The 13,393-nt window shown below is 39.5% G+C and overlaps 1 protein-coding gene across 4 annotated transcripts in view; it reads right to left on the bottom strand.

Moving 5' to 3' along the window:
- Window positions 1-13,393, bottom strand: part of CRYBG3 (crystallin beta-gamma domain containing 3) — a 135,784-nt gene that overhangs the window by 56,496 nt on the left and 65,895 nt on the right. For all 4 annotated transcript variants that reach the window (XM_049857906.1, XM_049857903.1, XM_049857904.1 and 1 more), the window contains exons 9-10: window positions 4,038-4,174; window positions 2,495-2,609 (exon numbers count right to left, since the gene is read on the bottom strand). In XM_049857906.1, coding sequence (XP_049713863.1) covers window positions 2,495-2,609; window positions 4,038-4,174 — 252 coding nt within the window. The remainder of the gene's footprint in view (window positions 1-2,494; window positions 2,610-4,037; window positions 4,175-13,393) is intronic.

The raw sequence follows: 13,393 nt of genomic DNA, 5'->3' as shown, positions 1-13,393 counted from the left end.
CTTGTCTGAATTATGTTCAAATGTTTGGTGAAGGTAGGTGTAAGTAATAAACTTGGATATCTGGTGGAGGAGATTCCTAAGCAATATCTTAAAAGGGCTGCATTTTTCCTCCTTGTCACTCATAATAAAATGCAAGAGGAAAGAGATGGGCTTAAAAATGAACTGTGCAAAATGAAAACGAAGCTTAAAGATGTGGAAAATTCTGTTGTACAAATAAGGACACGTGTAACGTTCACCAAGGACATGGCTACACTATCTTTTGTTAAAGAGACTGAATCTGTGACTGATGGATCTAACCAACTTTCACAGCAGAAAACCCATCAGCTTAGACTGAAGAGGACAGAGAAAGAACACAGCAAAGAATATTGTCTGCCTCTTGGAATTGTACAGGCAGGCAATAGGCCAAAGGAGCTACATTTGCTGTCCTCCAAGAAAGGAAAGGGACCACCCTTGGAGCAGCTTGAAGATCAGCAGAACTGTTGGAAGGAGCAGGGGAAGCAGGGTTGCCTTGGTTTCAAAGGGTGGGGCCATGGCCTCTATGGTCTCAAAGAGTATAGCCAATGCCCTCCCCAGTTCCAAAGAGTCAGATATTCACCAACCTGGTTCCAGAGTGTGGGGCTGCCATTCAGTTTGGCCAGGTGGATGGGGTGGCTGCCCAAGGCTGAGGGGGCAGGGCTTCCATGCCCAAGGGGCAGAAAAATGGGGCCTGCCCAGGCTAAGGGAGTGGGGTTGCCACTCAGACGGACTAGGAGAATGGGGTTGCCCAAAGCCCAGGGAGTAGAATTGCCATTCCAGCAGGCCTGGGAGGTGAGGCTGAAGCCCAGGGACCTCTACCCAGAGTCCTGAGAGTGAGGCCATTGCCCGGATGGTCTTAGAGAACAGAGGATTATTTTCAAGCCTTGAGATCTAATGTAAATTTTTCTGATGGGTTTTGGCCTCGTTTAGTGTGTTATCCCTTCTTTTCCTCCAATTTTTCCCATTTGCAATGGAAATGTCTACCTTGTGCCTGTTCCACCACTGCACTTTGGGAACAGGTAACTTGTAATCTAGATTTCACAGGTTCACAGATGAACAGGAACTTTGCCCCAGGATGAAATATGCCTAGTCTCACCCATATTTGATTTGGATGATTCAGAAGATGAAATTTTGGACTTGATAAGACCTCTGGGATGATACGATGGGATGAATGTGTTTTGCATGGGCCAATGACATGAATTTCTTGTGGGGGTGGGTCAAAGGGTACAATGCTATGGATTGAATTGTGTCCCCCAAAAATATGTGTTGTAAATCCAAACCTCTATTCCTGTGTTCATAATCCCATTTGGGAATGAGTTTTCTGTTATGTTTATGAGGCAGGATTAGTTTAAGTGTGTCTTGGGTCAGCAGATTAGGCAAGCAGAGATGGGGGAAGAGAGATGCAAAGCCACATGAGGGTCATGCAGGAGCAGAAGCTCAAAGAGATAAGGGCCTTCCTCCAGACAGAAAGAGAAAGGCTTCCCCTAGAGCTGGCACCCTGAATTCAGACTTCTAGCCTCCTACACTCTAAGAAAATAAATCTGTTTGTTAAAGCCACTCATTTGTGGTATTTCTGTTATAGCAGCACTAGATAACTAAGACATCACATTAAAAAAAAAAACCAAACCTATTGCCATCAAAGTCGATTTCTACTTATAGCGACCCTTTTTTTTTTTTTTTGGACAGAGCAGAACTGCTCTCATAGGGTTTCTAAGGAGGACACAGTAGAACTGCCCCATAAGGTTTCTAAGGACTGGCTGGTGGATTCAAACTGCCAACCATCTGGTTAGCAGCCAAGCTCTTAACCACTGTGCCACCAGGGCACAGGCAGGCATCACATTAAAAAAAAAAAAAAAAAATCACATTAGCTAACATTTAATTGAATAGTTTACCCTTCAAATAAAAAAAGTCTGCTGCAACTCAACGGCAAAAATGCTATACGCACATATTACCTTTAAAAGAAAGTAAGCACTGGCAGAACTAAAACTTGCCACTTATAATTAATGCTTAGCTGATCATTCATTACTACAATGGAAGAATATAATTTACCATAACCAATTTTACAATAAAAAAAACCAAACCCGTGTGTGTGTGTGTGTGAATTTTACAACAGACATCAAAAAAACAAATTTCGAACTTAATTATTCAAAATGTTTACAGAACAGTATTCGTCAGGAATCCTGTTTTTTTTTTGTAAGTATTGATTGACTTGGCATAATACAAAGTAAATTCAAAGTAAATTTGTCTTCTAGATATTCAAACATAGAAATGTTTTCACATAGACATATTCTCTGTAATATAAAGAAACAGAAAAACAACATACAAATAGCTTGCCAATTCAGTAGTGTGTATTCATTCCTTAGGAGTGAGATGAATGAGAAATCATCGCGGCTATTTAATTTTGGGTTCATGGGTATTTGGGAGAAGGAATTATTATTATTATTATTATTTTGAATCCTTCGTTTTTAAATTTGCTTACCATTTGAAGTGGATGCAGTGATTTCATTTCAGTTGCGGAAATCTCAAAGAGTCCATGGTCTTCCTCCAAAACTGTAGCTTGCCCCTTAAAATTAATATCTGGGTAGGCAAGCCAACTAAATAAGAAATAAATGGTTGGTTAAAGTATTAATAACAATAGTGTTTTAATCTAGTTATCTAAAAGTAAAAAGGGCTACCAAAAAAAAAAAAAAATCCCAGTCACAGAATTATACTAAAACACAATCCAAAGTGACTTAGCCAGACAGCAAATAAAAACAAAAGTTAACAAGCTTTGAAGTACTTACATTCAAACACTACCTATCCTATACGTTTAATGTTTCTCAAATTCAAGCCATTGCTGTTCTTAGAATTTTCCAGTGCCTAAAAGGTATGAAACCTTTAATTCAAGGAGGATATGAACTGAAAAATCAAAATCATTCCACTATATTCCATTCTTTTTAAAACGGGGCAATCAGAGGTAGGCGTTTCATTAGACATTTGATATCACTGATCCACGTTTTTGGAATTGGTATCAGTTCTAGGTGCTGTCTCAGGAATAGTGTTTTGACGTAAGATTCCCAAAAGACCCTTCTAGTTTTCAGCTAAACTTGAAAATTATAAACATTTCTCATAGACAAGGTCAATTACTAGGTCTCCCCAAGAGTTCTGATCCTTGGTTGGGGGAGATGAAGAAAGATGTCCAACAGTGACCAAAAGATTCATCATCAACCATCAGACCAAATAAAAATAGTGGAAGAGAGAAGGATCGTTAATGAACCAGGCATTCACAAGTTTTTGTGACTCAAGTCATTTGGGGACTAAACCAAGACTCTGCTGAGTTAGACCTACAGTCCTTAAGATACCTTTGGAATCACAGAGGCCGGGGATCAAATCCATACTTAACAGCTGGTAGCCTGAGGCAAATCACTGAATTTCCTCATCTATGACATGTGGGTAAACACCTGGCTTGCAGAATCGAGGAGTAATAAACACAAAAGCACCATGTGCTCAGCACTAACTAAGCACTCAGTAACAGTCAGCACTTGGAGCCCTGTGGTGCAGTGGTTAAGACCTCACCTGCTAGCCAAAAGGTCAGCAGTTTGAATCCACAAGCTGTTCTTGGAAACTCTACGGGGCAGTTTCACTCTGTCCTATAGGATCGCTATGAGTCGGAATCAACTCAACAGCAGCTGGTTACCAGTTAGCACTTGGAGGCTCTAGAAATAGTTCAGGCTTCAGAATTTTAGGCCAGGACATGTTTTTGCTTCTTAGTCCCAAAATGTGATGGATGTGTCTATCAAGAACCATGTCGGAGAATTTTACACCCGTTCCTGTGAGTCATACATCAAAGTCCTAATTTGACCCAAAGAAAGACAGACTATTTTAATCCCTGAGAAACAGTCTTTCCCAGGTATTCAGGTTTATAAAGTGAAATTAACTAATGAGAACTTCAGAAATATAATGTATGTCACCTATTAAAATATGAAATAAAAACTAACTTTGGAGATCATCAATCACTATTATAAAGACAAACCGGTACGTACACTCCTGACTTCACAGTGAAGGACACAGATTTGGGGATATTCAGTTCTTCCAAATTGGGGACCGCTCGCTGTATGTAGATAGGACAGCATGCTGAGTCAGACTGGGCACAAAGCTCTATCTCTGGAACGCTGCAGTCCTGGGGGAAGAAAAATTGGCTTTGAAAACACCCAGAGGCAAACAGCCTTGTATTCTCCACACTCTGGACATGCAGTTACAATTATTCTCATTGTTCAGTCACATTTCTTCACAATAACAACATAAAGGAAATATTGTTTCCACTTACCAGTTTTTTATAAACAGAATTTTTCTAAGGAGCTATGTTGATAACATGAAATATTATTGATTGAAAAAGTCTTACCACAATTCTTTGTTTTGTTTTTTAAAGACTTTTCCCTTAAGCAACGTTCAGAGCTACAAACCAATTTGAGTGCCAAATGCCTGTAAGCCTTCCTCCTTAGAAGCAAAACAAAGATATAAAGGAGGAAGGGAGTTAAATAAAAGCTGATCTCACGGGGGACATAAAAAACAAATAATAGAGGCACCATCCCCTCAGTTGTGTTTATCCAATGTACACTGACAAAAGAAGTAGGAATTAGAGGTGAGGGTAAAGGAAATCTGTCTTCCTACTTGTGGGGTTCTGTTTTTTTGTGTGTGTGTGTGTGTGCAAGTTCATCTGAAGAAGAAAGGCACCAAGAGTTGAAATGTGTCCTTTCACTCACCTCAGCCTTAAAAATTATGCACCTACTGTCACCATATCCTGTCAAACCTTCCTTCAAAATTCCACTGTGGGAGTCCCTGGGTAGTACAAACAGCTAACGCACTCGACTGTTCACCGAGAGGCTGGAGGTGCAAGTTCACCTAGAGGTACCTAAGAAGAAAGGCCTAGTAATCTAGTCCCCTCAAAAAAAAAAACAAAAAAACCAGCCATGGAAAACACTGTGGCACCCTTGGGGCTGCCATGAGCTGGTATCAACTCGACAACACCTGGTTGGTTACATTTCTTGTGATTTATTCCCGCTGTCGTCAACCTTGGTCAGGCCCAGACTATGACGATGAGCCTAGTCACCACCAGCAATCAAGCACTAGCTACTCTTCATATGGCTGGACTTGCTGAAACACCACTTTTCACAAGACACTACTTGGTTCAAGGCCCTGGCACACTAAATTCATATTCCTGATTGCCTTTCTACAATATGGCACCAAACTAGAGGTCTACACTAACTTCCCCTAACTCTGCAGCCACTCTAGACTCCGTGCTATTCCCCCTGCCCTTCTGGTCTCTGTACCTTTGTAGAAGCTTCCCCTCTCTCAACTAAAGAGATAATTCTCTGTATTCCCATTATGAAACTCTCTTTATATTCATGTGCTACCGCAAAAAGTATCTGACACTTTCTTAATAAAAAAAACCCGCTGGGGTCAAGTCAATTCCGATTCATAGCAACCCTATAGGGTTTTCAAGGAGCGGCTGGTGGATTCTAACTGCCAACCTTTTGATTAGAAGCTGAGCTCTTAACCACTGAGCCACCAGGGCTCCCATTCTTTCTTAAGCACCCCAAATCACAATTACCTCCCCCTTGTCTGCAATTACAGATGCATTTCTGTCTGAACACACAAATGTTTAATTATACACTTGAGTGTATAATTATACAACTCAAGTTTCAGTAACATAATTCTCACCTATGATGTTGTAAAATACAAATGATTAGGCTTTAATGAAAGAGGTAAATGAAATAATAATCAGAGTAGCATTTATTAGAAAATGAACAATTTTTTTATTATAATAAGTTTCACAATTTTAAAACTACAATTTTCTGATTTCTTTTAACTTTTCCCCAAACCGAGTTCTCAAATCCTTATTAGTACGCGAAAAAGCAAGCAAATTTTTATGTCTTATTTTCAGAAAATTGGTTCTAAAATGTAATACACTAAAGAAGCATAACCTAAAATAGATTTTAAATAGTAGAAGTATATATCCTTCTAAAGCTTCATTTCAAAGATATCCAGAATGTCCAGAGTAGTCACCTGTTCAATGTGCAAAGCTCTTTTGTTTGCTATTAATAATAGAGTTCTAGTAACATTATTGAAAGCACTGCCATGTTAATTTTCCCCCAGGGACCTGAGGTACAGTAACAGAATACATAACTAAGTGTCTCGCACAAACAAGTTTCCTTTGCATTGTGTTATACAAACAATGTTTGGGTGGTGTACTTTAAAAGGGAAAAAGCTAAGAGGCATTCAATTCTACAACAACACAGAAGGAAACAGCGTAACAGCCAAAGCATAATGATAGCTAAAAAGTTGAAAATAAACAAAAATACGAATACATATGTCTCAGCTGTCTTTACTGGAATGCCAATTTCTGCTCTAGTTGACTGCAGAAGATTTCACTGGTAAATTTTATCTTCTTCATGTTGGATAGCCATAGAAATAAAGTCTTTTCCCAAGGCTTGTTTTAATATCTTAATTCTTGATGACAAAGGTAGTCAACCACTATACCTAGCAAGGGAAGGACACTTTATAATAACCTAGTAACAATGACCTGTCTACTCTTAAATTTATAATAATGACCAGTCTACTCTTAGTTAAATTTATATGGCTTTCTCCCCGACTTTTCTATCATGCTATAGTTTACAAACACGTCTTAGCTCCATCTTAAAACTTAGACTCTTAAAGCAACTAGTAGGATGGAGATTATTTATTTATTTGCCCACTATGACATTTTCCAGCTTTAATTTCCCTGTACCTTAATTTTTTAACACATAAAACGTAAATAAAAGCACTAATCTTCTTCTGGGTCAGTATTCTGGTTATCATAAAAGCTAAAGTAAGAACAAATTGCATAGCAAAAGACAAATGGGCAAAAGCCATCAACAGACATTTCAGAGGAGAGAAAACATGCATGGTCAATAAATGTTCAACTTCATTAATAAAAAGAGGAATGGAAATTAAAACCTCAGTAAGATACCATTTTACACCTACCACATTGGCAAAAATTGAAAGTGAGGTAAAATTAGTCAGAAAATGAATTCAACAGTGGAGGAGGAAATAAACCCTGCACAACCATTTCAGCCAAGTTGAGAAGGCACATCCCCTAAGGCCTGGCAATTCTACTTTAAGATATGTATCTGAGAGTAGAGGTTCTCAAAGCATGGTCCCCTGAGCAGCAGCAGCAGAACTGCCCTGGAGCTTGTTTAGAAATGCAAATTATCAGGCCCCACCCCAGGCCCACTAGATCAGATGCTCTGAGGGTAAATAGGGCCCAGTAATCTGCATGTGAACAGTCTGTGTCTGACACTTGCAGGTGGCTCTGATGTATACCAAAGTCTGGGAACCACTGAGCTGGAGAAGCCAAACCGGGCACGTGTGAACAAGGGAAACGGGCAAGAATGTTCACAGCAGCATTTTCTGTGATAATGAAAAATGGAAACAACTCAAAACATCCTCTGTCAAGACAAGAGATAGACTATAGGATTTTGCTACAATCAAATACTGTATAGCAGTAAACATGAATGAACTTCAGATATAAGGCAACGGCATGGCTGAATCGCACAAACAGTAAAGAAAGCAAGTAGTAGGAGACAAGTTCCATTTATATAAAGTTCAAAAGCAGGAAAATCCAGGCAATAACCTGCACAACAAACGACAGGAAAAGCTAGGTAACCAAACGTCAAGGTAATGGTGGTCTGTGGGAGAAATGGACATAAGATACTGTTAATGGTCTGTTTTTACTCTCCGTTTTAGATTTATGCGTTCATTTTATCACCTTTTATAACTTCTACGTCTTCTGCCAGAAGAACGAACAAATCTGTCTTGAAAGAAGTGTAGCCAGAATGCTCCTTAGAAGCAAGGACAGGCTTCGTCTTACATACTTAGGACACGTTATCAGGTGGGATTAGTCCCTGGAGAAGGACGTCATGCTCGGTAAAGTACATGGTCAGCAGAAAAGAGGAAGACCCTCAACAAGATGGACTGATACAGTGGTTTCAACAATGGGGTCAATGATTGTGAGCATGGCGCAGGACCAGGCAGTGTTTTGTTCTGTTGTATGTAGAGTCACTATGAGCCAGAACCAACTTGACGGCACCCAACAACAACTATCAACGCATCCTAAATATTTGTATTCATATTAAATATTTAAAGACTGAGTGACATATGCTGAGACAACAGCATAATTAGCCGGAGGGAGGCAGCTGGAAATGATGTGAGTCTACAGAAGATAACACTACATACAGTCCAAGGAAGAGGGAGGAGAGAGCAAGAGCGTGGGTACAAATTAAGCAGACTTTTCAGAAAGGAAACAAAACAACTAAAAGTAGGTGAAACCAAATTCTAGGAGTAAGGTGTGGTGTCTGTGAATGCTTCTCACACAGTCTATTCCATTTTTCATGTATGCCTTCCTTACTAGACTGTGGGCTCCTTAGGGAAACAGCTTTTCTTTGTTCCTTTGTACTTCGCTTTGTATGTTTCTTTAGTCCCTATCATGATGAATAAATAAATATTTGATGAATGCCTCTGACCTAGACAGCATATACTTCATCCCACAGGAGCATTTTCATTAGCCCCGGGAAACAGTTAGGGAGCGCCCTTTAATTATATATTATTAGCTTGCTCTCTGTGTCTCTGTTTGAAAGCCTCCAGTGGCTTCCTATCTTCTGCAGAATAAAACGTAAAGTCCTTAACTTGGCTACAAGGTCTGGCCCCGATCATCTCTCGGACCTCACTTTCACCCTTGCTCATTCAGCTCCAGCCACACTCGCTTCCTTGCTGGTCCACAAACATGCCAGGCACAATTCCATCTCAAGTTTGCGCCTGCTTGTCCCTCTGCCTGGAACGCTGTTCCCCCAGATAAGCACAAGGCTTGGCCTCTGTCTTCATCAAGTACTCAAATATCAAGCCACAGAGGCCTTTCATGGCAAGCCTATCAAATTAGCACTTCTGTCAGTCCGTACCTCCTCAACCTTCTTTACTTTTTCCCCATTGTACACATCAATTCTTGACATTAGAGTACAGACGAATTTGTGTATCCTGTCCTCCCCACTGTAATGTAAATTCAATGACAACAGGGACCCTAGGTTCTCAGCATTTGGAACAGTACAGACATACCTCCACGGCACTGCAGCTTAGGTTCCAGACCACTGCAATAAAGCAAGTCACACAATCTTTTTGGTTTCCCAGTGCATGGAAAAATCATGTTTACACTATACTGTACAGTCTATTAAGTGTGCAACAGCATTATGTCTAAAAAAAACAATGTACATACCTTAATTAAAAAATACTTTATTGCTAAAAAATGCTAACCATCTTCTGAGCCTTTGGTGAGTCACAGTATTTTTTGCTGATGGGGGGTCTTGCCTCAATGTTGATGGCTGCTGATTGATCAGGGTGGTGGTTGATGAAGGTTGGGGTGGCTGTGGCAATTTCTTAAAAGAAGACAACAATGAAATTTGCTGCGTCAATTGACTCTTCCTCTTCACAAGAGATTTCTCTGTAGCATGGACGCTGTTTGATAGCATTTTACCCACAGTAGAGCCTCTTTCAAAACTGGAGTCAGTCCTCTCAAATCCTGCTGCTGCCTTATCAACTACGGTTATGTCATATTCTAAACCCTTTGTTGTCATTTCAACAATGTTCACAGTATCTTCACCAGGAATGGATTCCATCTCCAGAAACCACTTTCTTTGCTCATCCATAAGAAGCAACTCCTCATCCACTTAAGTTTTATCATGAGATTGTGGCAATTCAGTCACATCTTCAGGCTCCACTCCTCACTCTGGTTCTTTTCCTATTTCTACCACATCTGCAGTTACTTTCTCCACTGAAGTTCTGAACCCCTTAAATTCATCCATAAGGATTGGAATCAACTTCTTCCCAACTCTTGTAAGTGTTGATATTTTGACCTCCTCCCATGAACCACGAATGTTCTTAATGGCACCTAGGATGGTGAGTCCTTTCCAGAAGCTTTTCAATTTACTTTGCCCAGATCCATCAGAGGAATCACTATCTATGGCAGCTACACCCTTATGAAGTATATTTTTTAAATAATAAGACTTGAAAGTCAAGATTACTCCTTGATCTACAAGCTGCAGAATGGACGTTGTGGTAGTAGGCATGAATAAAACAACATTAATCTTCTTGTACATCTCCATCAGAGCTTTTGGGGACTAGGTGTATTGTCAGTGAGCAGTAATATTTTGAAAGGAAAAACTTTTTCTGAGCAGTAGGTCTCAACAATGGGCTCAAAATATTCAGTAAACCATACTGTAAACAGATAGGCTGTCATCCAGGCTTTGCAGTTCCATTTATACAGCATGGGAACAGTAGATTTAGTATAATTCTTAAGGGCCCTAGGATTTTTGGAATGGTAAACGAGCATCGGCTTCAATTTAAAGTCACCAACTGCATTAGCCCCTAATAAGAGAGCTGGCCTGTCCTCTGACGCTTTGAAGCCAGGCACTGACTTCTCCTCTCCAGCTATGGAAGCCCTAGACTGCATCTTCTTCCGATATACGGCTGTTTCATCTACACTGAAAACCTGTTCTCCAGTCTAGCCCCCTTCATCAATTATCTCAGCTAGATCTTCTCGATAACCTACTGCACCTTCTACAGCAGCACTGCTGCCTCATCTTGCACTTTGATGTTAGGGAGACAGCTTCTTTCCTTAAACCTCATGAACCGACCTCTGCTAGCTTCAAAATTTCTTCTGCAGCTTCCTCATCTCTCTCAGCCTTCACAGAACTGAAGAGAGTTAGGGCCTTGCTCTGGATTAGGCTTTGGTTTAAGGGAATATTGTGGCTGGTTTGTTCTTCTATCCAGACCATTAAACTTTCTCCGTATCAGCAATAAAGCTGTTTCGCTTTCTTATCATTCATGTGTTCCCTGGAGCAGCACTTTTAATTTCCTTCAAGAACTTTTCCTTTGCATTCAAAACTTGTTAACTGTTTGGCACAAGAGGCTTAACTTTTGGCCTATTTTGGCTTTCAACATACCTCTCCCACTAAGCTTAATTATTTGTAGCTTTTTTTTTTTTTTATTTAAAGTGAGAGACATGCGACTCTTCCTCTCACTCGAACACTACTTCGAGGCCACTGTAGGGTTATTAATTGGCCTAATTTCAATATTGCAGTGTCTCAGGGAACAGGGAGGCCTGAGGAGAGGCAAGGAGATGAGGGAACAGCAGGTTTGTGGAGCAGTCAGAATACACACATTTGTTGATTAAGTTTGCTGTCTTGTATGGGTCCAGTTCGTGGCACCCCAAAACAATTACAATAGTAATATCAAAGATCACTCATCAAAGATCACCATCACAGATATAATAATAACGAAAAAGTGTGAAATATTGTGAGAATTACCAAAATGCGACAGAGACAGGACGGGAGCACATGCTGTTAGAAAAATGGCACTAACTGGCTTGCTTGGTTCAGGGTTGCCACAAACCTTCGATTTGTTAAAAAAAAACCCAGTTATCTGCGAAGCACTACGAAGCAAATGAAAGAGCAATAAAACCAAGGGTATGCCTGTTCCTAGCTTGTAACAGTTACCCAAGCAAACTTTTGAATGCATAAATGAATGGACCAACCAATGAAAAACCAGATGGCTCACATGTATCACGGGATATGAAAAATGCATTTCACTCAGCAAATATTTATGTGGACTGACTATGTGCTAGGCACTGCACTGAGCCACAGGGATATAACAGTGAACAAGACAACAGCATCCGTGCCTTTTTGACTGAGGTCTAAATTCTGTTCTCCACCTTCAAGAAAGCAAGACACAATAATCAAAAAATTTACTTGTCTGTTTTACAAGACTGACAGGAAAGCATGTTACATTCAAAGAAAAACAGTGGCATTCTATGAAAAGAGCATAATGCAAAATACATTAAGAATTGGAGACATAAAGTCCCACCGCTTCAAAAGAGAAAAAGGAAAACCAAAACGTATGTAAACTTAATGAAGATAAACGCGGATGCACTTCCGTTTAAGCACAGCAGGTGCTGGGGGATAAACAACAAGCTGAAGTTGTCTTATATAAACTATTAATCAAAGCCAAGAAATTTTAAAGTAGGAGTCATCCTGCAAAAAAGATGGCTGTAAGGAAGATGAGAGATAAAATATTTTGTCCTTAATGTGGCATAGCTAGTGGCTTTCTCAGCTAGTTATTCTGGGGGCAAGGATTAGGCAATACCAGGCAGGATTATATCTGTAACAATGTAAGAGTTTCACAAAAAGAATACGCTCAGAAGAACAACAGGTGATGGAGAAAAATCTGAAAAACAAAGACACGCAGTACGTACGCAAATTTTACTGAATTTGTTTCCCAAATAAGATATGTAAATATCGCTTACATAGAAAACCTACTGAGTATGAAAGGAGAAATATAAGAACTCTAGAAAAACACAAATTCCCATAAAAGACAGAATACATGCTGCACAAGGAAATTTCTAAATCAAATCAAAGTCTCAATATAATTTATGTCAATCAAACTATAATTACCATAATCAATGCCAAGATTACAACATACATATAATTAAAATATTTCACATACAAAATGTTTTTTCAATGACTTTTTTTAGTTTAGCTTAATTGTTAAAGGGGAAATTTACACAGTTGATACTTTAAAAATCAAGCACATCTAAATGTAATTTTTACATCAAAATGGATTGTCTTAAGGATCCCCTGACTCTTAAATGTCATAGTTAATGTGAATATTAGCGTTCTGAAAACAAGATGACTGAAGACTTGCTATGTGTTTGGTTTGGTGGAGGTGTTTTACGTGCGTTTTATCTCAGTATTTTTCAAAATATTAGATGCAAATCATTAATGGGTCTTTAAACCAATTGAGGGAATAGCCTTAAAAAATGAAATACAAAAGACTAGAATAGAAAATACCAGAGCATATCACACAATCTGAAGAGATGCTGTTCTACAAAGTCATCATTTCCATTATATAAACCTAAGTATCTACACGTGTACCAGGATAAGACATGAAATATAGTAGTCTTGGGTCCTAGGAAAAAGGTGCGAAAGCCTCTGCATAATTTTAATTTACTTAAAATTCCACAAGGCAGGTATTACTAATATTCTCTTTTTATAGATGAGAAAGTAGACACTATAAAGTAACTTGTTCAATGTCAACATATCAAACTAACAGGGATAGTCAAGTCTTTTTCAAATTTGTTGTTGTCAGGTGCTGTCAAATTGGCCCTCGCCTCATGGCAACCGCAGGCACAGTGGAATGAAACACTGCTGGGTCTTGCAGCATCCCCACGACTAGTTGTGGGTCAGACCACTGTGACTCATTGGGTTTTCCCTGCCTGATTTTCAGAAACAGGTCACCAGGCCTTTGTTTCTAGTCT

This window comes from Elephas maximus, chromosome 18 (assembly GCF_024166365.1).
Source record: "Elephas maximus indicus isolate mEleMax1 chromosome 18, mEleMax1 primary haplotype, whole genome shotgun sequence".
Lineage (NCBI taxonomy): Eukaryota > Metazoa > Chordata > Mammalia > Proboscidea > Elephantidae > Elephas > Elephas maximus.
This window is presented reverse-complemented; position numbering and strand designations above follow the sequence as displayed.